Source organism: Ogataea philodendri (genome assembly GCF_020536065.1).
Source record: "Ogataea philodendri strain CBS6075 chromosome Unknown scaffold1, whole genome shotgun sequence".
NCBI lineage: Eukaryota > Fungi > Ascomycota > Pichiomycetes > Pichiales > Pichiaceae > Ogataea > Ogataea philodendri.
The window spans coordinates 316,405-336,615 of NW_025763889.1; the positions used below are offsets into that span (position 1 = coordinate 316,405).

The 20,211-nt window shown below is 45.9% G+C and overlaps 18 protein-coding genes across 18 annotated transcripts; 9 read left to right on the forward strand and 9 right to left on the reverse strand.

Annotated features, from left to right (window-relative positions):
• Positions 1-82: 82 nt before the first annotated feature.
• Positions 83-1,627, forward strand: OGAPHI_001969 (uncharacterized protein; the record flags this gene model as incomplete). The annotated part of the gene is made up of 1 exon (XM_046202788.1): positions 83-1,627. The coding sequence occupies one exon, from the start codon at positions 83-85 to the stop codon at positions 1,625-1,627; it is 1,545 nt and encodes a 514-aa protein (XP_046062629.1).
• Positions 1,628-1,832: 205 nt separating this feature from the next.
• On the forward strand, positions 1,833-2,444 carry OGAPHI_001970 (uncharacterized protein; the record flags this gene model as incomplete). The annotated part of the gene is made up of 1 exon (XM_046202789.1): positions 1,833-2,444. One exon carries the CDS (start codon positions 1,833-1,835, stop codon positions 2,442-2,444), a length of 612 nt encoding a protein of 203 aa, XP_046062630.1.
• Positions 2,445-2,594: 150 nt separating this feature from the next.
• On the forward strand, positions 2,595-3,557 carry OGAPHI_001971 (uncharacterized protein; the record flags this gene model as incomplete). The annotated part of the gene is made up of 1 exon (XM_046202790.1): positions 2,595-3,557. One exon carries the CDS (start codon positions 2,595-2,597, stop codon positions 3,555-3,557), a length of 963 nt encoding a protein of 320 aa, XP_046062631.1.
• OGAPHI_001972 (uncharacterized protein) lies at positions 3,554-4,549 on the reverse strand (the record flags this gene model as incomplete). Its single annotated transcript, XM_046202791.1, has 1 exon — positions 3,554-4,549. The coding sequence occupies one exon, from the start codon at positions 4,547-4,549 to the stop codon at positions 3,554-3,556; it is 996 nt and encodes a 331-aa protein (XP_046062632.1).
• OGAPHI_001973 (uncharacterized protein) lies at positions 3,627-3,965 on the forward strand (the record flags this gene model as incomplete). Its single annotated transcript, XM_046202792.1, has 1 exon — positions 3,627-3,965. One exon carries the CDS (start codon positions 3,627-3,629, stop codon positions 3,963-3,965), a length of 339 nt encoding a protein of 112 aa, XP_046062633.1.
• Positions 4,550-4,629: 80 nt separating the features above from the next.
• On the reverse strand, positions 4,630-5,202 carry OGAPHI_001974 (uncharacterized protein; the record flags this gene model as incomplete). The annotated part of the gene is made up of 1 exon (XM_046202793.1): positions 4,630-5,202. One exon carries the CDS (start codon positions 5,200-5,202, stop codon positions 4,630-4,632), a length of 573 nt encoding a protein of 190 aa, XP_046062634.1.
• A 292-nt stretch (positions 5,203-5,494) lies between these two features.
• Positions 5,495-6,154, forward strand: OGAPHI_001975 (uncharacterized protein; the record flags this gene model as incomplete). Its single annotated transcript, XM_046202794.1, has 1 exon — positions 5,495-6,154. One exon carries the CDS (start codon positions 5,495-5,497, stop codon positions 6,152-6,154), a length of 660 nt encoding a protein of 219 aa, XP_046062635.1.
• Positions 6,155-6,211: 57 nt separating this feature from the next.
• On the reverse strand, positions 6,212-7,303 carry OGAPHI_001976 (uncharacterized protein; the record flags this gene model as incomplete). The annotated part of the gene is made up of 1 exon (XM_046202795.1): positions 6,212-7,303. The coding sequence occupies one exon, from the start codon at positions 7,301-7,303 to the stop codon at positions 6,212-6,214; it is 1,092 nt and encodes a 363-aa protein (XP_046062636.1).
• A 440-nt stretch (positions 7,304-7,743) lies between these two features.
• On the forward strand, positions 7,744-9,348 carry OGAPHI_001977 (uncharacterized protein; the record flags this gene model as incomplete). Its single annotated transcript, XM_046202796.1, has 1 exon — positions 7,744-9,348. The coding sequence occupies one exon, from the start codon at positions 7,744-7,746 to the stop codon at positions 9,346-9,348; it is 1,605 nt and encodes a 534-aa protein (XP_046062637.1).
• OGAPHI_001978 (uncharacterized protein) lies at positions 8,329-9,009 on the reverse strand (the record flags this gene model as incomplete). The annotated part of the gene is made up of 2 exons (XM_046202798.1): positions 8,329-8,644; positions 8,879-9,009. 2 exons carry the CDS (start codon positions 9,007-9,009, stop codon positions 8,329-8,331), a joined length of 447 nt encoding a protein of 148 aa, XP_046062638.1.
• Positions 9,349-9,938: 590 nt separating the features above from the next.
• On the forward strand, positions 9,939-11,546 carry OGAPHI_001979 (uncharacterized protein; the record flags this gene model as incomplete). The annotated part of the gene is made up of 1 exon (XM_046202799.1): positions 9,939-11,546. One exon carries the CDS (start codon positions 9,939-9,941, stop codon positions 11,544-11,546), a length of 1,608 nt encoding a protein of 535 aa, XP_046062639.1.
• Positions 11,547-12,165: 619 nt separating this feature from the next.
• On the forward strand, positions 12,166-18,819 carry OGAPHI_001980 (uncharacterized protein; the record flags this gene model as incomplete). Its single annotated transcript, XM_046202800.1, has 1 exon — positions 12,166-18,819. One exon carries the CDS (start codon positions 12,166-12,168, stop codon positions 18,817-18,819), a length of 6,654 nt encoding a protein of 2,217 aa, XP_046062640.1.
• OGAPHI_001981 (uncharacterized protein) lies at positions 12,247-12,573 on the reverse strand (the record flags this gene model as incomplete). Its single annotated transcript, XM_046202801.1, has 1 exon — positions 12,247-12,573. The coding sequence occupies one exon, from the start codon at positions 12,571-12,573 to the stop codon at positions 12,247-12,249; it is 327 nt and encodes a 108-aa protein (XP_046062641.1).
• Positions 12,829-15,248, reverse strand: OGAPHI_001982 (uncharacterized protein; the record flags this gene model as incomplete). Its single annotated transcript, XM_046202802.1, has 4 exons — positions 12,829-13,477; positions 13,541-13,846; positions 14,105-14,554; positions 15,076-15,248. 4 exons carry the CDS (start codon positions 15,246-15,248, stop codon positions 12,829-12,831), a joined length of 1,578 nt encoding a protein of 525 aa, XP_046062642.1.
• OGAPHI_001983 (uncharacterized protein) lies at positions 15,388-18,731 on the reverse strand (the record flags this gene model as incomplete). Its single annotated transcript, XM_046202803.1, has 5 exons — positions 15,388-16,403; positions 16,710-17,499; positions 17,614-18,137; positions 18,243-18,596; positions 18,659-18,731. The coding sequence occupies 5 exons, from the start codon at positions 18,729-18,731 to the stop codon at positions 15,388-15,390; spliced, it is 2,757 nt and encodes a 918-aa protein (XP_046062643.1).
• A 109-nt stretch (positions 18,820-18,928) lies between the features above and the next one.
• On the forward strand, positions 18,929-20,185 carry OGAPHI_001984 (uncharacterized protein; the record flags this gene model as incomplete). Its single annotated transcript, XM_046202804.1, has 1 exon — positions 18,929-20,185. One exon carries the CDS (start codon positions 18,929-18,931, stop codon positions 20,183-20,185), a length of 1,257 nt encoding a protein of 418 aa, XP_046062644.1.
• Positions 19,429-19,749, reverse strand: OGAPHI_001985 (uncharacterized protein; the record flags this gene model as incomplete). Its single annotated transcript, XM_046202805.1, has 1 exon — positions 19,429-19,749. One exon carries the CDS (start codon positions 19,747-19,749, stop codon positions 19,429-19,431), a length of 321 nt encoding a protein of 106 aa, XP_046062645.1.
• Positions 19,816-20,133, reverse strand: OGAPHI_001986 (uncharacterized protein; the record flags this gene model as incomplete). The annotated part of the gene is made up of 1 exon (XM_046202806.1): positions 19,816-20,133. The coding sequence occupies one exon, from the start codon at positions 20,131-20,133 to the stop codon at positions 19,816-19,818; it is 318 nt and encodes a 105-aa protein (XP_046062646.1).
• Positions 20,186-20,211: the final 26 nt, after the last annotated feature.

Sequence of the window (20,211 nt, forward strand, 5' to 3'; positions counted from 1 at the left end):
TTTATTTTGATTATTTAGGGCTGTGCAGTAAATAGCATTTATAAAACGAAACGCGTTTTATTTCTAACGAAACACGCTCATAATGTTTAGAAAAGTCAAGCGGAGAACTGACGGTCGTCGTAATTTTGACGAGATCCAGAGTGGACATGAACATTACCGTCTCGTTGGAAGCAAAGGTTTCAAAGATGACTTGTCTATCTATCCCCATCGTCTTTCGTTCTACAAGATCCCTCCGTTTGAAGAGATCACTTTAGAGGATTTCGAGACATGGGCTATCGACAGACTTAAGGTAGTTCTAGAAATCGAGTCTTGTCTCAGCAGAGGAAAGAGCTTCAAAGACATGGAAGCGATCATGAAACCGGTTCTTGCCAAATTGTTGCCCATGAATCTGCCTAATAGAGAGTCCAGCTCTTTATATCTTGAGCGCAAAAAGGACCATTACTCGCATTTCATTTTAAGATTAGCTTTCTGCCGTTCTGAAGAGCTTCGTTCTCGTTTCATACGTGCAGAGGCTATGCTTTTCCGTTTGAGATTCAACATGATGTCTTTACAAGAACAGAAAGAGTTTGTTTCCTCGATCGATCTTCCTTGGGAGGCCGTCACCGACGAAGAAAAACAAGAGTTCCAATCTCAGCTAATTGCATGCTCTTACAACGCTGTGCGTTCAATCCTGACTCAGACGGTCGAATTCCAATGGAGCAAAAAGGTGACCGATGAGCAGATCAGAGCGTTCGTGAACGCAGAAAAGTTCTATAAGATTCCGTTTGAGTTTGTTCCCGAGCTTGTTTCAACTAGACAATCGTTTCTTTACAAGGGAAAAGCGTTTGTGGCCCAATTTCAACAACTCTCGCTAATCGTTACGGAATTTAGCAAACATCTGGGAGAACAGTTGAACGTCACGATGCGTGCTTTGCCAACTCTCGATGAAGATGATCGGTTAATTCCCGTGCTTAATAATCTTTCGCGTGGATACGCCTCGATGGACTACCAGTCCGAGTTTGGAGCAGGTGAGTCGAATGATGGCTCCGTCACTGCGGAAAGTGTTCCGAGCTTGATGAAACATATGCCATTGTGCATGAACCACTTGATGAAGGGCGTTATGACAGAGCACCATTTGAAATACTCGGGTAGACAACAATTGTCATTGTTCCTCAAAGGAATTGGTCTCAATGCGGAGGAAGCAATGCGTTTCTGGCAAATGCAATTCACAGCAGGACCTGGCTCAATGTCGATCGAGAGATTCAACAAAGATTACAAGTACACGTTTAGACACAACTATGGTCTCGAGGGAGGACGCATCAATTACAAACCATGGGACTGTCGTACTATATTGAGCAAGCCAAAGCCAAGCAAGAGCGAATTCCACGGATGTCCGTATCGGGACATGCACCGGGACCAATTGGCCAATGAATTGCACAAGATGGGCCTGGACAGTGGATCGCGGATGGACGACGTTTTGGACCTGAGTGACAGAGGAGAATACCAAACAGCATGTACAAAAGTGTTTGAGCTCACCCACAAAGATCGTATTGACGCCATGCTTAAAAATGGGGAAACAGTTGACGAGACGTCTATTATTCATCCGAACCTCTACTACAGCAGATCGGTCTATTTAGAAGGTAAATAACAAACAACAACCACGCGAATGTCCTTGTAGCGAAGATTTTCCGAGGTAGCTCCTCTAAAAACGCGTTCGAGTTTTATTTATGGGCGATGCAGCTTTTCTTATGCACTCAAAATATTTATTTTTACCGTTCGGGAAGGGAGCAGGGTTTTGATAGTTAATGATCTGCATGTATAATAAACTTGTTTATTAGCCAAAGTTCGCAATCATGACTGTCGATTCCAAGCGCTTGACGATGAGCCTGTTTAGCAAGCCGAAACAACAGCTCCGGCACTCCAAGTCTCTTGGCTCCCCAGATGCACGCCATAGAGACGCGTTTTTGAAGCGTCCGGGCCGTACCACTTACGAAGACCTGGAGTCTGAAAACAAGATGTTACAGGAGCAGGTGACAAACCAAAAGTATTTGATTGTCAAGTTGGTGAAGCAATTGGAGAACTGGGAAACTGAGGATACCACCAAAGTGCAGCCGGCTTCTCCAACACGCTCCATCTCGTCGAATAGCTCCTCTTTACAGACACTCGTTGCCGAGAATTCCGAAAAGGATAAGATGATCGAGCAACTGACCGCCAAGAACAAACAGCTTCTCACTAATATTGCGGAACTTGAGTCCCAACTGTCTGCCAGTCGCTCCGAATACCAGAGCAATCTTTCTAAACTATCAAATTCGGTTTCTCTGATTTCGGAAAACCAGAAGTTCCTTTCCCACCCAACGCTTCCGGGACTCATTTCGAGTCCCCAGGAGTCGGATCTGAAGCTCAGCAAGTTCTCGAGAAAAGAACAGGGAGAAACGTTTGTGTTACGCAAGCTCAGTATCTGCTGAAAAATTTAGACGATAGACGCGCCGATTTATCTTTTATACCAGACCCGTAATAATTTAAACATTGATTGTTTTCTTTACTACACCATGAGAATTCTCTTTGCGCTGGCGCTTATTTTGGGCCTCTGTCGCGCTTTGCTGACGGTGGATCAAATGAATGAACGACGCCTACAATCTCCGCATGGAATAATTCCAATCACAGCCGACGAGGTCGAGGATCTTTTCTCCGGAGACAGAGATTATTTCCTTGTGGCTTTTCTCACGTCTGCAGGCAACGAGAAGTGCAGACTATGTGGAATTGCTCAGCCAATTGTGGAGACAGTGGCGAAGTCTTTCCATGAATCCAACCCGCATCTCAATCGCGTCTTTTTCGTTTCATTAGATGCAAAGGATAATCTCCAACATTTCCAAAACTACCAAATCAACACAGTGCCGCATCTCTGGATATTCCCAATTCCATCGGAAATCTACAAGCCACAAGATAGCGAAGACCCGTTTGATCACCGCATCCCAAGACCTGAGAAATTGTCTCTAATTAGTGAGCATTACACATATCCATTTTCAGACAGTATCAGCGTGGCCGACCAAGAACTTCGGTTCGCAAAGTCTTTGGGAGAATTGACTCAAACACGTATCATAATCAATAAGCCATTGGATGTGAAGCTGGCTCTTCAGTACTGTGCTGGATTCTTTTTAGTTTTCAGAATATTACGAGCAAGAAAGGAAAAGGTGATGGAGAAATTACGAAATGGCACAGGTGTAATGGTTTTGAGCATCGTTACAATATTCTTGTGCTTATCGGGAGTGAACTTTGCGATTCAAAGAAACGTTCCCTTTTTAGTGAAAGGTGCTAACCAGACCATAAAGTATATCGCTCCAGGAGTTCAAAATGAGATAGGGTCTGAAGTGGTGATATCGATTGCATTCCAAGCATTATTTGCAGCATTATTATGGGCTTTGATACAAGGAGTCACGACAGTGCCAAAAGAAAATAAAGCCACGAGCATGCTTATTTACGGGGCACTATTATTCATCGTTTATAACCTGTTCACGAGCATGTACAAGGCTAAGGACCCCGGTTACCCATTTACATACCTATACATACCAATATTCTAGATCTCCTCCTCTTCACTTTCGCTCTTGTTAACGAAATAGAATGATAAACATATCAGTAACGCTCCCAATATGTACACCCATGAATTTAGCTTATGTTTGAAAACAAAATCACACACCATAGCCACGGGGATAGTCAACGACAGTCCAAGAGTTACAGTCAACGGCGAGGTTAGAAGCATTGCACGGGCCCAAAGGAAATCTGCCAAAAATGAAATAGCACAATTGAAGATCACGACAAAGAAAACATATGGGCTTCTCGGTAGCTCAAATGTTTCCACTCCCATTATATCCAGTAAAATGAGCGGAGGCCACAAAAATAGCAGGTTGAACACTCCCACAAACCCAAAGAACAGTCTCATGTCAATCCTGCTATCGTTCTTTATTTTCAGCTTCAGCAGGATTGAGTAGATTCCGTAAAGTAATGCCCCAGATAATGCAAGTACATTACCCAAGATGACAGAGTCTCTGGTCTTGGAAACTGATGGGTCGTCGTTTTTGGTCACGAGGATAACACCGAGAAATGACACAACAATAGACACAATTTTCGTGTTGTTTATTCTCTCTATGGCGAACAGTGCGCCAATCAGTATTGTAAAGAAGGAAGATGTTGAGGACAAAATGGTTTGCGAAGACACAGATGTATAAAGTAGAGAAGCGTTGTTGACAAGGTTAGAAAGAAACCACAGTGTGCAGAACCAGAATGCCAGCTGGATAGTTTCTTTTGGAGTTAAAGGCAAATGATCGTTAGTGTGTTCCTGTTCTAGAGGGCCTAGAATATGGTAAGGAATGAGGTAGAGCGCAAAAGCCGCGGTGTTGATCCATGTGATGAAAAACGGCTTTGAGTATATGTCCTTTTCAAAAAGGTCGTTTAGCAGCACAGACGACAGGACCCAAAGGCACACAACACAAAGCAGAAAGATAAGCCCCAAAGACCAATCACGCGACCTTTTGGCCCGTTCAAGGGCGCTGCTTGTGACAGTCAATGAGGACATGAAAGATAAAGATTTTGAGCGGGCCACTTAAGGAAACCACAACGCGGAGTCGATCGACGCGACGATTGATTTTTTTTGTTTCAGAGTGGTCTCGTGAGCTTGTTTAGTTGCAACCTAACCAGAAAATTGAAATACTGGAACTGGAAGGTGGCCAACGACGTAGTGTTCAGAGATGTTGGAACATATGGAGGGGTTGCTTGCAAATTTGTTTTGTTCATAGAGGGAGATATCCACAGTTTTTCATACGAGGGGGATAGCTGTAACGGGATCTGATCTGCAACCAAGAATTCAAACTGCTTAGGAGAGAGGTGGTTCAGTTTTGGCCTCAGGTAGTCAAGAGTCTTTTGCCGAAGCAAGTGGGGGTTATAAAGCGATTCTAAAGTGGATGACTCGTAGGTGTGGGGGAAGTTTGATCTCCGACGGGTTGTTTGTTTTCTGGAGAAGTTGACTGTTTCTGAAGCAACACTTGTGTTCAAAGACGAGGACTGGGACAGCTCAGTGCGGGAACTTGCCGGGGTAGGAGTGGAAGATTTTGATTTTGAAGAAAGTAGAAGTCTCAATGAGGTAAACGACTTCTGGTTACTTGACTGGGAGTTCAGAGAGGATGTTGAAGGAAAAAGATGAGGGGTCTGCTTGGCCTGGACAGTAGTCATTGAACCTATCGATTGTAGAGCAAGAATGAAATCTGATGAAATGATATATGAAATATGTGAAATATATGAAACGATTCCTAACCAAATAAACAGAAAAGAGCACAAATGGTTAACTGCCTCGGAAAAGGGAACGAAATTTCTTCTGCAAAAAGCTTCTGGTATCCTTATTTTTTTATGTATTTTGGTAAATGGGCAAATTACCCGGTTGTGGGCCGAAAATTTTTTTTCAAACTTCAAGGTTGAAGGAAGGTTTGCCGCAGGTTAGATCGTGAAGTAATTCGTTGAAGAAACCATGTCGTGGATATTCGGTACACCAGAGAAAAAGGAGACTCCCCAAGCATCGAGCAACAAGCTTGGTTTCGACACAAACCAGATCTCCGACATCTCCAGCATTTTGAACAGTAACACATTGGATCCTACCAAGCTACATCCTTTGGCCGGATTGGACAAAGACATTGAGTATTTGGATCTTGATGAAGAGAAACTGACTTCTTTGGAAGGAGCCGACAACGGGCTTTTGCCATCGAGAGGCTGGACCGATGATCTTTGTTACGGAGCAGGTACAGTCTATGTGCTAGGATTAGGTCTTGGAGGACTACGTGGATTCAACGAAGGGTTGAAGAACCTTCCACAAGGAAGAGTGGACCCAGTGACAAACCAAGTGAGACCAGTTCCATTCAAATTGAAGTTAAACACTGTTTTAAATCAAATCACTAAGTTTGGACCCCACATGGGTAACAATGCAGGTGTTTTGGCCATCATGTACAATCTCATCGACGCTTCTTTGGACAACTTCAGAAACAAGCACGACGATCTCAACTCGCTAGCTGCTGGCTTTTTGAGTGGCGCATTATTCAGAAGCAGCAGAGGTCTCAAGCCTATGGGATACTCGGCAGGTGCAATGACCCTAGTGGCTGCCGCTTGGTGTGGATTCAAGAGAGTGATCAATTGACGAATAATGATTATAGATGACCGGTCATAGATGTACATATGCGAACTGTGCGAGATATCAGATTTGCGAAGGGAAGGCTAGACGCCAGGAAGTTCCCCAGGAGCTCACTAGTAGACAGTAATGTTTGTTAATGAGACTCAGCTCTTCCAATTCATCGAGTAGTTCTAGCCTGTTGATAGAGACCAGTTCCGGCTGGTCTATCCAGTGAGTGTAGACAAAACTGAGATCGGAAACGTTAGTCAAGGAAAATCCAAGTTCTCGGAGCCGATCATGCTGTTTTTCAATGGTTGAATATTTTAGTAGCGATGGCATTTGGATTCCCCTCATTGATAAGTTTTGCAACATGATCTGTCCATAGTTGGCCGAGCTGTCCCCACCAATGGGGTCATACATCACCAGGACGCCCGATTGTAAATTTTCGCGGAAGAATTGTAAAACTCGGTTACTTTCATTATCCTCCATGTAACAGACACAGCACTCGGTCAAGACAAGAGTCGGCAATGCCGGGTCCAGCGAGGGTAACTGCGACACAGAAGACAATTGGCGGAGGTCCAGAGGAATCAGGTGGTATCTTGGCGTACTTAGTGAGGCAGATGAGTTGATGAACGCCTCATGAGTGTCCGGGATTTGGTTTTCTTTGGCGTCCACCACAGTTTTCAATGCAATTTCGTTTAATATGCTATACTTTTTGATCCGGCAAGTTTCTTCGAAATCGATCTCAATAAGCGAAAGGTTCGGATGTTTTTCCAATAGCCGAAAGCCTCTAGTGTCGTTCCCGCTTCCCAAAATAACTAATTGAACTTTTGACGTAGCGTTTTCTCCCAACCATTGATCTATTACTAAATCAATCGATCGGGTACGAATCCATGTTCCTCGATTGATCACTGGGGACTTCAATACCACAGGAAGCCTAGAGGATACTTTCAGACCCCCTTTGGGATCGACGAGCCCGAAAAATTGCTTGCTCAATTGTCTCTTGACGGAAAGTCGTTTAAACTCAGATTCTATAGAGAGCAATTTGAAACGGATAATTCCGCTTATCTCCTTTTCCAAGTACTTGTCGATCAAATACCCCTTTAAATGACAAGATAAGCGGCACGATAAGGCATCGTAATCAGTAGATCTAGTAATCTGATCTTGCGAAAACATGTTTAGAACAACAAGCCCAAAACCGAATCAATCGTTTGTTATGATTGTCTCTACTAATGTAAGGGTGTAGCGAGCGTATCGAAATAATTATTACTAGTTGAAAACTGTGGAGCTAGGAAATTCGTCCGAGGGAAAAAAAAGGAGGTTGCACTTATCACTGAAATATTCACGTAGCCGATCTAACCTCGGCAAGCTCAGGGGTGCCTGGAAAGATCTTACATATCTTGCTGTTAATATGCATAAACTATTCGTTGCGCCCTAGTCGGGGACTGATTTAGCTGCATTCGCGCACAATTTCTTCTCTTTTGTGCATGTGGCTCCTTCAAAGTTCGGCCGTTCTGGTAGCTAAACTACCTAGGAAATGAGCGGAAGTATTATTTGCACGAATCATCAATATAAAAGACGAGGACAGGTCTCCTCGTTAATGAGGTTTTGGTCAAATGAGCAAAGAAGAAGTTTCCATTCATGAGGCTGGTCAGTTCTCTGACAGTAGTACGTTCAGTGAAAGCTCTAATAATCCATTCTCGGATCCTGCCGTGGCAGAGAAGTACCGTCAGATCTATGAAAACAGTGAATACGAGTGTCGTCATAGATTTGATCCAGACTTCACGTGGACCAAGAAGGAGGAGAAAAAAGTCGTTTGGAAGCTGGAGTACAAGGTGACTTTGTTTGCCTGTTTCATGTTTGCTGCTTTGCAGGTGGACCGCGGTAATCTTGCTCAGGCTGTTTCTGATAACTTGCTCGAAGATATCAACATCACTACCAACCAGTACAACACCGGAAACACCATTTTCTATGTTTGTTTCCTCGCCATGGAGCTGCCATCCCAGTTGATCTCGAAGAAGTTGGGAGCAGACGTTTGGATCCCTCTTCAAATGTGTGCCTGGTCAATCGTCAGTCTTTGCCAATTCTGGCTGAAGGGAAAGAAGTCCTTCTATGCTTGCCGTGCGTTGTTGGGTCTGTTTGAGGGAGGTTTCATTCCTGACTTAGTTCTGTGGATGTCGTATTTCTTCACCGGCTCTGAGCTATCTTTGCGTTTGAGTTTCTTCTACACGAGTTTGGAACTTGCCATGCTTATCTCTGCCTTCGAGGCATACGGATTCCTGCACATGCGTGGTGTTGCGGGCAAGCCTGGTTGGTCTTGGCTGTTCCTGATCGAGGGAATCAGCACTTTGCTTATCGGAATTGTTGCTTGGTTCACCATGGTTCCTAGTGCGGTCCAAACCAAGAAGTTCTGGAACAAAAAAGGATGGTTCACCGAGAGAGAGGAGAAGATTGTGGTTAACAGAGTTCTTAGAGATGATCCAACCAAGGGTGACATGAACAACAGACAGGGATTGACTCCAAAGATGTTGTTCGAAGCATTGGCAGATTATCACCAATGGCCAACGTACCTTCTTTCTCTCTTTGCAATTATCCCAACTATCACTCTGAACGCCTACTTCACGCTACTGTTGAAGAATCTTGGATTCACCACTTTCCAGGCAAACTTGCTCACTATTCCAAGTTACATCATCCACATCATTTTGCTTATCGGCATAACATGGTATGCCGAGTACGCAAAAGAGCGATTACTGGTGTGTCTGACTCAGCCAATCTGGACAGTCCCATTGTTGGGTGTTCTGCGTTGGTGGAAGGGCGCCAACATCAACAAATGGGGAACCTATGCCGTGGTAACCCTGATAATGGGAGGCCCTTACATCCATCCTATTTTGATGGCTATGTGTTCGCGTAACTCGCAGTCTATCAAAAATAGAACTGTTTCCGCTTCGCTTTACAACATGTTCTTGCAGGCTGGTATGATCATTGCCTCAAATATCTACCGCACACCCGACAAGCCAATGTATTACACAGGAAACACTGTTTTGTTCTGGCTGGCTTTTGCTATGCTACCATTACTGATCTTTAGCAAGGTCTACTATGTTCTGGTTAACAGATATAGAGAGAAACGCTGGCAAGCATTGACTCCAGAGGAGAGAGAAGACTACTCAACTTCTACTTTGGATGTTGGGTCCAAGAGACTTGATTTCCGTTTCGATCATTAGTACTGCACTTTAATTTATTCATACTTCGTATTTGGAGCTGTTTCGAGTAAAAAACACGAAAAATCAATATAGCAGAGATCTACAGCAGATCTCTCTCATGTAAGCGAAAAGCCTGCCTCGGTTGATAGCGCCCGGTTTTGCGCAAATAACCGGGATTGTGGCCATCCATGGTCGAGAGCCAGACCCTGATCTGAAAATCTCACTGTGCAAGGATGTGGGAACACTCCGGCAGACTAAATGTGGCTAAAAGTGTGGAGTTAAAAAAATTATACTAAACTTACCTAAAATCATGTGTCAGAAAAAAAACTTCAGGGAGACCCCCTTCAAACAGCTTTTTACTACGGCCAATTGGGCTCAAGAGATCTCGATTTGTTCATCATGCACGTCATTCGTCTTGATGTAGACGTCGGGTTTTGAACCGGATGCACCTGACCCGTTTTTTTCCTTTTTCAGGGTATGTGGCTCTTGCCACATCCGGGCTGTGCAAAGAAGTTGCTACATTCTAGATAGGCCAGGCAGCGATGCGCAAGCCACGGTTTCTTCTTATAAAGGATCACCCTTGGACGTTCGAGTAGTTATCACACTATACAATGAGCAAAGAAGACGACGTGATCGTCCACGACGGCGGTGAATTTTCAGACGAGAGCTCGATCAGCAACTCATCCACGAATCCTTTCTTGGATCCTGCAGTGGAGAAGAAGTACAGGCAGATTTATGAAAACAGCCAGTACGAGTGTCGGGAAAGATTTGATCCCGAGTTCACTTGGACCAAGAAGGAGGAGAGAAAATTGGTTTGGAAGCTTGAGTACAAGGTTACTTTCCTTGCTTGTCTCATGTTTGCTGCTCTGCAAGTTGACCGTGGTAATCTCAGTCAAGCTGTTTCTGACAATATGCTGGCTGATTTAAACATCACCACTGATGTTTACAACACAGGAAACACCATCTTCTATCTGTGTTTCCTTGCTATGGAGCTACCTTCGCAGTTGGTTTCTAAAAGATTGGGAGCAGACGTCTGGATTCCTCTCCAGATGTGCGCCTGGTCTATTGTCAGTTTAGCTCAGTTCTGGTTGAAAGGGAAGAATTCCTTCTACGCATGCCGTGCGCTTTTAGGTATTTTCGAAGGAGGATTTATTCCAGACCTGGTGCTGTGGATGTCATATTTCTTTACTGCCTCCGAATTGTCGATCCGGTTGAGTCTTTTCTGGACGACTTTGGAGCTTGCTCAGATCGTGTCTGCTTTCGAAGCTTACGGCTTCTTGCACATGCGTGGTATATCTGGAAAGCCGGGCTGGGCCTGGCTGTTCCTGATTGAGGGTCTCAGTACCTTGGTGATCGGTATTGCTGCCTGGTTTATCATGGTGCCAAGTGTGGTTCAGACTAAAAAGCCATGGAACAAGAAAGGATGGTTCACCGAGAGAGAGGAGAAGATTGTGGTTAACAGAGTTCTTAGAGATGATCCAACCAAGGGTGATATGAACAACAGACAGGGATTGACTCCAAAGATGTTGTTCAAAGCCTTGTGTGACTACCACGAATGGCCAATCTATATGATCGGTCTTTTGGCCTATATTCCTCAGTCGACTGTCCAAGCGTACTTCACTTTGCTGTTGAAGAACCTTGGATTCTCAACGTTCCAGTCCAACTTGCTCACCATTCCGAGTTACGTGATCCATATCATTCTGCTGCTTGGTCTGACCTGGCTTACAGAACGAGTGAACGAGCGGATCCTGCTATGTCTGTCGCAACCACTGTGGATTGTGCCATTGATGGGCATTCTACGTTGGTGGGGTGGCGCCAATGTGAACAAATGGGGAACGTACGTCGTGGTGACCCTGATCATGGGAAGTCCATACATCCATGCCATCATGGTTTCGATGTGCTCGCGTAACTCCCAGTCGATCAAGAACAGAACTGTGTCTGCTTCGCTTTACAACATGTTTGTGCAAGCAGGATCGATCATTGCGTCCAACATCTACAGAACGAACGATAAGCCAATGTACTACGAAGGAAACACCGTTCTGTTCTGGTTGTCCTTCGCAATGCTTCCGCTGCTTCTGTTCACCAAATTCTACTATGTCTCGATCAACAGATATAGAGAAAAACGTTGGTCGAAGATGTCACAGGAGGAGAGAGAAGAGTACATCACCTCCACTTTAGACGTTGGATCCAAGAGACTAGATTTCCGTTTCGCTCATTAAGTACCATAATACACTATGAATATTGACTTTGTGACGTCAAGTAGAGTACATATATTGCTGTTGAGTTTTCTTTATCTGTTGAACGGTGTAGGGTGTGTCCAACAAAATAAAAAAAAAAAATGTCGGCCGGAATTTTCACCAGGCCATTTCTAACGCGTAGCGGGCACACTGCACAGAAAATATTTTGCTCCTTAATTTGATGTTTATGTCTTGTTGAGAGGACAAGAAGGAAGGTGTTTGGATTACGGTAAGTGTTCCCCAGGGTGGGGGAAGGATTTAAGACTTCAGAATGGGCGCGCTGGAGATCCACGACCTGTCTGGTAGCAGAATCAAGCTTGAATTGAGCCACAACGGATATTTTGGCTATGCCAAATGGATACCGAGATCACTCTTCACCAGAGCGCTCGATAGACTCACAGAATCAACCATCATGGTCCGGGAAGACAGCAGGTTGTTTTCCTCGGCCACAGGCCTGTGTCAACTTGGTGTTTGCCGGTTGTATTTGTGCTCTTCCCCTGAATTGCATCCTTAACTTTTTCTTTCACCCCGTATTTATTTCCCATGGCTAATGCTAAGATTACTTAGGTTCCCAAAGCTCATCACAAGACCCTTAACAACTATGACAGCCTCCTACTCAGCCAAACATACCTCGCTGGCCAAGCATTTTTTGGGTCTACACTCGATCGAAGTGGCAGAACCTTCAGATGTTAAGGACTTTGTGGTCAAACATGAAGGTCACACAGTCATTCAGAAAATTCTTATTGCAAACAACGGTATCGGTGCCGTGAAAGAGATCCGTTCTGTTAGAAAATGGGCCTACGAAACTTTCGGCAACGAAAGAGCCATCCAGTTCGTGGCCATGGCTACTCCAGAAGACCTCGAGGCCAATGCCGAGTACATCAGAATGGCCGACCAGTACGTGGAAGTTCCTGGCGGAACTAATAATAACAACTATGCCAACGTGGAACTCATCGTTGAAATCGCTGAAAGAACAGAGGTGGACGCCGTCTGGGCAGGATGGGGTCATGCCTCTGAAAACCCAGAACTTCCAGAAAGACTGGCTGCCTCCCCACGTAGGGTGGTATTCATTGGTCCACCGGGATCTGCTATGCGTTCGCTAGGTGACAAAATCTCCTCCACAATTGTCGCCCAACACGCAGCAGTGCCGTGTATCCCATGGTCTGGAACTGGCGTCGATAAGGTCGTTATTGACGATGCGGGAATTGTTTCTGTTGATGACGAAACATACGCAAAGGGATGTTGTACTGGGCCCGAAGACGGATTACAAAAAGCCAAGGAAATCGGCTTCCCTGTTATGATCAAAGCCTCCGAAGGAGGTGGTGGTAAAGGTATCAGAAAAGTTGACAGAGAAGAAGACTTTGTCTCTCTCTACCATCAGGCCGCCAACGAAATCCCAGGTTCTCCAATCTTCATCATGAAGTTGGCTGGTTCCGCTAGACACTTGGAAGTGCAGCTCTTGGCCGATCAATACGGTAATAACATTTCTTTGTTCGGAAGAGATTGTTCTGTTCAAAGAAGACACCAAAAGATTATTGAAGAAGCTCCTGTCACCATCGCAAAGCCAGAAACTTTCAGAAAGATGGAGTCTGCTGCTGTGAGACTTGGTAAGTTGGTTGGATACGTTTCTGCTGGTACTGTCGAGTACCTTTACTCCTACGCAGACGACAAATTCTACTTTTTGGAATTGAACCCAAGATTGCAAGTGGAACACCCAACCACAGAGATGGTGTCTGGTGTCAATCTCCCTGCCACCCAGCTGCAAATTGCCATGGGTATCCCACTTCACAGAATAAAGGACATCCGACTCTTTTACGGAGCAGATCCTCACACAACCACAGAGATCGATTTCGAATTCAAGAACGAGAACAGTGTCAGTGCACAACGTCGCCCAGTTCCAAAGGGTCACTGTACTGCCTGTCGTATCACTTCCGAAGACCCAGGTGAAGGTTTCAAGCCGTCGGGTGGTACTTTACACGAGTTGAACTTCCGTTCGTCTTCCAATGTTTGGGGTTACTTCTCGGTGAGTAACCAATCCTCCATCCACTCGTTTGCCGACTCCCAATTCGGTCACATTTTCGCCTTTGGTGAAAACAGACAGGCTTCGAGAAGACACATGGTCGTTGCATTGAAGGAATTGAGTATTAGGGGTGACTTCAGAACCACCGTCGAGTACTTGATCAAGTTGCTTGAGACTCCTGACTTCGAGGACAACACCATCACTACTGGATGGTTGGACGAGCTGATTTCCAAGAAGCTCACGGCCGAGCGTCCAGATCCAACTGTTGCAGTTGTTTGTGGTGCTGTTACTAAGGCGCACCAACAATGTGAAGACAACAGAAAGGAATACATTGCATCTCTTGAAAAAGGTCAAGTTCCTTCCAAGGAGCTCTTGAAGACCATTTACAACGTTGACTTTATCTACGAAGGCCAGAAGTACAAGTTTACCTGTGCTAAGGCTGCCAACGACGAGTTCAGTTTGTTTATCAACGGTTCCAGATGTGTCACCAACGTTAAGGCACTTAGTGACGGTGGTCTACTTGTTGCATTGGGTGGAAAGTCGCACTCTGTCTACTGGAAAGAGGAGGTTGGTGCAACCAGAATCTCTGTGGACGGCAAGACCTGTTTGCTGGAGGTCGAGAACGACCCAACCCAATTGAGAACTCCGTCTCCAGGTAAGTTGGTGAAGTACTTGGTTGAGAACGGTGGTCACATCAGTGCTGGTCAACCATTTGCCGAAGTTGAGGTCATGAAGATGTTCATGCCTTTGATTGCTCAGGAAGATGGTATCGTCCAACTCTTGAAACAACCAGGATCCACTCTTAATGCTGGTGACATCTTGGCAATTCTTGCTCTTGATGACCCTTCGAGGGTGAAGCATGCTTTGCCATTCGAGGGCACCTTGTCCGATCTTGGTTCTCCAATTGCTGTTGGTACTAGACCTGTTCACAAATTCCAAAGATTGCTTGGAATCTTGACCAACATTCTTTCTGGTTTCGACAACCAAGTTGTGATGAACGCCACTTTAACCGATCTTATTGTTACGCTGAGAGATCCAGAATTGCCATACTCGGAGTGGAACAATTTGATTTCTGCATTGCATTCCCGTCTTCCACCAAAGTTGGACCAACAGCTCACCGAGTTGGTTGACAGGACTCAAAAGAGAAATGCAGAGTTCCCATCCAGACAGGTTCTAAAGCTCTTTGAAAAGACCAAGGCCGAGGGACAGGTTGACGCTCTTTTCGATCAAGTCATTGAACCTTTGGTCAACATCGCTGAACAGTACAAAGAGGGACTGAGAGCCCACGAGTACTCTGTCTTTGCGGGTCTTTTGATGGAATACTACAACGTTGAAAAGCTTTTTAGCGGAGAGAACACCCGGATGGAAGATGTTATTCTGAAACTCAGAGATGAGAACAAGGACGATCTTTCCAAGGTCATCTCTCTGGCTCTGTCTCACTCCAGAATTGGTGCAAAGAACAATTTGATCACAGCCATTCTTGATAAATACAGACCAGTTCTGCAAGAAGACCCAGATGCTTTGGTTGCTTTCAGAGAACCATTGAAGAAGATTGTCGACCTGGATAGCCGTTCGACTGCAAAGGCTACTTTGAAGGCGAGAGAAATTCTAATTTTCTGCTCCATGCCTTCCATCAAGGAGAGATCCGACCAATTGGAGCACATCCTGAGAAGTTCTGTTGTGGAGACTCGTTACGGCGAGACCACTGCTGCCAAGCACAAGCTTCCAGATATGGAGATCATTCAAGACGTTATCGACTCCAAGTACAGCGTTTTTGATGTGTTGACCCAATTCCTGTGCTCTTCAGACCCATGGATCGCTGCTGCTGCCGCTGAGGTTTATATCAGAAGAGCTTACAGAGCTTACTCTGTTACTGAAGTCGAGCACCACGTTACTTCGACCAAGTCTTCCCCAGTTGTTGCATGGAGATTTCAATTGCCAGCCCTTTCCACTGCTGCTTACAACTCCGTTCCTGAGGCCTTGCGTAACGTCAAGTCTCCATCCTCCATGAACAGAGCTCTTTCCGTCTCTGATCTGACCTTTATGATCAACAAAGATGACTCTCAACCTCTCAGAACCGGTATTCTGGTTCCTGCTGCCCACATTGATGATGTTGACGAGATCTTGGGTAAAGGTCTGGAACTGACTTCCGTCAGTGAAAGCTCTGAGCCAATCAACGTTTGTAACGTTTTCATTGGTTCTACCGAGGGATACGAAACTGAGGAGGAAGTTCAGGAAGAAATCGCCAGAATCATCGACTTCAACAGACACGAATTGCAAGATGCTCTGATTAGAAGAATCACTTTTGTTGTCGGTGACAAAGTCGGTTCTTATCCGAAATACTTCACCTACAAGGCTACCGATGGTGCCTACGTTGAAGACGAAGTGATCAGACACATTGAGCCAGCACTTGCTTTCCAATTGGAGTTGGGTAGATTGTCCAACTTCCACATCAAGCCTGTGCAAACCGAGAACAGAAATATCCATGTCTACGAAGCCGTTGCAAAGAACTCTTCGGGAGTTGACAAGAGATACTTCACCAGAGGTATCATCCGTACTGGATCTATCAAAGATGACATCACTGCCCCAGATTACTTGACATCTGAAGCACACAGATTGATGAGTGATATCTTGGACGCTTTGGAGATCATTGACACCTCCAACACCGACTTGAACCACATCTTCATCAATTTCGGTGCTGTGTTCAACATTACTCCTGAAGATGTTGAGAGTGCCTTTGGTGGTTTCTTGGAACGTTTTGGAAGAAGACTTTGGCGTTTGAGAGTCACTGGTGCAGAGATCAGAATCATGTGCACTGACTCAGAGACTGGTGTGCCATTCCCTCTCAGAGCCATCATCAACAACGTCAGCGGTTACGTGGTCAAGTCTGAGATGTACATCGAGGAGAGAAACAAAAATGGTGAATGGATCTTCAGATCTCTTGGAACTCCAGGTTCCATGCACTTGAGATCGATCTCTACTCCATACCCAACCAAGGAATGGTTGCAACCAAAGAGACAGAAAGCACACAGCTTGGGTACCACCTACGTTTACGACTTCCCTGAGTTGTTTAAACAGGCTGTTATTTCGCAGTGGAAGAAATACGATCCAACATTTAAGCCTACTGAAGACATCTTCAAGTACGTTGAGCTGATCACCGACGATTCGGGAAGTTTGACTGAGGTTGAAAGAGAGCCTGGTGCAAATAACATTGGTATGGTGGCTTTCAAGATCACCGCCAAAACCCCAGAGTATCCAAGAGGAAGAGAGATTGCCGTTGTTGCCAACGACATCACCTTCAAGATTGGTTCCTTTGGTCCAAAAGAGGACGGTTTCTTCAACAAGGTCACTGAGTATGCTAGAAGCTTGGGTATCCCAAGAGTCTACCTTTCTGCCAACTCTGGTGCCAGAATTGGTATTGCCGAAGAGCTCTTGCCATATTACAAGGTTAATTGGAACGATCCAACAGACCCAAGCAAGGGATTCACCTACTTGTACTTGACTTCTGAGGACCTTAAGGCTCTTGACAAGGCCGGAAAGAGCAGCTGTGTCACCACCGAGAGAGTTGTTGAGAACGGTGAAGAACGTTATATCATCACTGCCATCATTGGTATGGAGGAAGGTCTTGGTGTTGAGTGTCTGAAGGGGTCCGGTTTGATTGCCGGTGCCACCTCCAGAGCTTACCAAGACATTTTCACCATCACTCTGGTTACCTGCAGATCTGTTGGTATCGGTGCTTACTTGGTTAGACTTGGTCAAAGAGCTATCCAAGTCGAAGGTCAACCTATCATTTTGACCGGTGCTCCAGCCATCAACAAGATTCTTGGTAGAGAAGTCTACTCTTCCAACTTGCAACTTGGTGGTACACAGATCATGTACAGAAATGGTGTTTCTCACTTGACTGCCAGCGACGACCTTGCTGGTGTTGAGAAGATCATCGAGTGGTTGTCATACGTTCCTGCTAAGCGAGGATTGCCTGTTCCTATTCTTGAATCTGCTGATGACTCTTGGGACAGAGACGTTGTGTACAAGCCAGTCAAGAACGAGGCTTACGACGTCAGATGGTTGATCGAAGGTAGAAGTACCGAGGACGACTTCGAGGCCGGTTTGTTCGACCGTGGCTCTTTCCAAGAAACATTGTCTGGATGGGCCAAGGGAGTTGTTGTTGGTAGAGCCCGTCTTGGAGGTATTCCTATGGGTGTTATCGGTGTGGAGACCAGAGCTGTGGAGAATCTGACTCCTGCCGACCCCGCCAACCAAGATTCTACCGAGGTGTTGGTGCAAGAAGCCGGTCAAGTTTGGTATCCAAACTCGGCCTTCAAGACTGCTCAAGCCATCCGTGACTTCAACAACGGTGAGCAGTTGCCACTGATGATTCTGGCCAACTGGAGAGGATTCTCTGGTGGTCAAAGAGACATGTACAACGAGGTTCTCAAGTACGGAGCTTATATTGTGGACGCTCTTGTGGACTTCAAGCAACCAATCTTCACATACATCCCGCCAACCGGAGAACTGAGAGGTGGATCGTGGGTCGTTGTTGACCCAACCATCAACTCAGACATGATGGAGATGTATGCTGATTCCGAATCTCGTGCCGGTGTTTTGGAGCCAGCCGGTATGGTTGGTATCAAATACAGAGAAAACAAGCTCATCGATACCATGAACCGTCTGGATGACAAGTGCAAGAGCTTGCGTGCCCAGATTGCTACCGAAGGTATCAGTGCCGAGGAGAAGACTACTTTGGCCAAACAACTGAGCGAGAGACAGAAGCAATTGCTTCCTATTTATGCTCAGATTTCCGTGCAATTTGCCGACCTGCACGACAGAGCTGGACGCATGGTGGCCAAGGGCACCATCCGTAAGGAGCTGGAGTGGAGCAACGCTCGTCGGTTCTTCTTCTGGCGTTTGAGAAGAAGATTGAACGACGAGTACCTGATCAAACAGATCGGCGCCCAATTGCCTCAATCTACCAGACTGGAGAAGGTTGCCAGACTTAACTCGTGGTACCCAAGCTTCTTGGACCTGGACGACGACAAGTCGGTTGCTACGTGGGTGGAGGAGAACCACAAGCTACTGGAGTCGAACCTCAAGAAGCTCAAGGGAGACGCTACCAAGCAGACTTTGGCAAGACTGTTCCGCACAGACATCAAAAACACTACAGAGGGGTTGGTGGAGATTCTGTCCCTGTTGCCTGCTGAAGAGCGGGAAGCTGTTCTGAAAGATTTGAGACATTAATGATATAGTTGAAATAAGATTTTGTAAATTTTTCCTGTTCTATTAGGTGAGTAAAACATTTTTATAGCGCCAACAAGAAGAATCCCTATTTTATTGCTATTCTTTGCTTATGAGGATCGCGGGACTATTTGTGGTGATCACAGCGTTGAGTGGAGCAGTTGCGGTGCCGATAGAGTCGGCCAAGGGAAAGGTGGATCGGTATTTGGTTCAAATGAAGGAGCGGTTCACGGTTGAGAAGCTGTGTGCCCAGGACGACAAGGTCAAGGCTTTGAGCCACTTTAGGGACGGTATTGACAGAAACTTCTCGTTTGGCAATTTCGAGGCCTTTTCCGGCAAATTCAGCAAGGAAGCGTTGCTCAGAATGGCTTCCAATCCGATGGTTGCAAAAATTGTGCCCGATAGTCTGGTGCAAGCCGTGGACATCGACGTCGAGTACGACGCCCCACCGCACCTTGTGAGACTCTCGCAGGACGACCCGGTCACCCCCGACGAGTCGGAGTATTTCTATGATACAGATTTTCAGGGCCAGAACGTCAACGCGTACATCATTGACAGCGGCGTGTTTGTGGACCATCCCCAATTCGAAGGACGTGCTTCCAACGGTCCCAACTACAGCGAGGACCTGACCAACGCGGATTTCGTGGGCCATGGAACGCATGTTGCAGGGCTTATTGGATCAAAAACATTTGGTGTAGCCAAAGAGATCAACCTCATCAGCGTGAAAGTGCTGGACAAGTACGGCCAAGGTTCACTTTCGTCAGTCATTGCGGGACTCCAGTTTGCGGTCAAGCACAGAAAGGAAAGCGGAAACGTCCCGGGAGTGGCTAATTTGTCGCTCGGAGCAGCAAAAAGCTCTGTTCTGGACGATGCCGTTAAAGCAGCATACCAAAGCGGATTGGTTATCGTTGTGGCTGCTGGAAACAGCAACATCGACGCATGTAACACCTCGCCAGCTGGATCACCTTTCTCGTACACCGTGGGAGCCATCGATGACACTCAGGACAAGATTGCGAGCTTCTCCAACTGGGGAAAGTGCGTTAACATCTTCTCCAGCGGAGTCGAGGTGCAAAGTCTTTCCAACAGCCAAACGAACCTAAACAAGGTCCAAACATTGAGCGGTACATCTATGGCCAGCCCTGTCGTTGCTGGCGTGATTGGAGTTTTGCTCAGTAAAGGCGTCGGACCAGACGACATTGTGTCTGAGATGGACGAGATTTCCATCAGCTCTGCCATTCCCCGGATCAGTCTTCTGCTCAGACCGGGAAGCCCCAACAGAATTGCATCCAACGGTGTCAGAGAAGACGATTTCGACATGTTGCGATTTTCCAATAGCAGCATCCAGTCTGTTGATCCAGCTAGAAGTTAAGTAGCATGCATTTAAAATAAATCTGG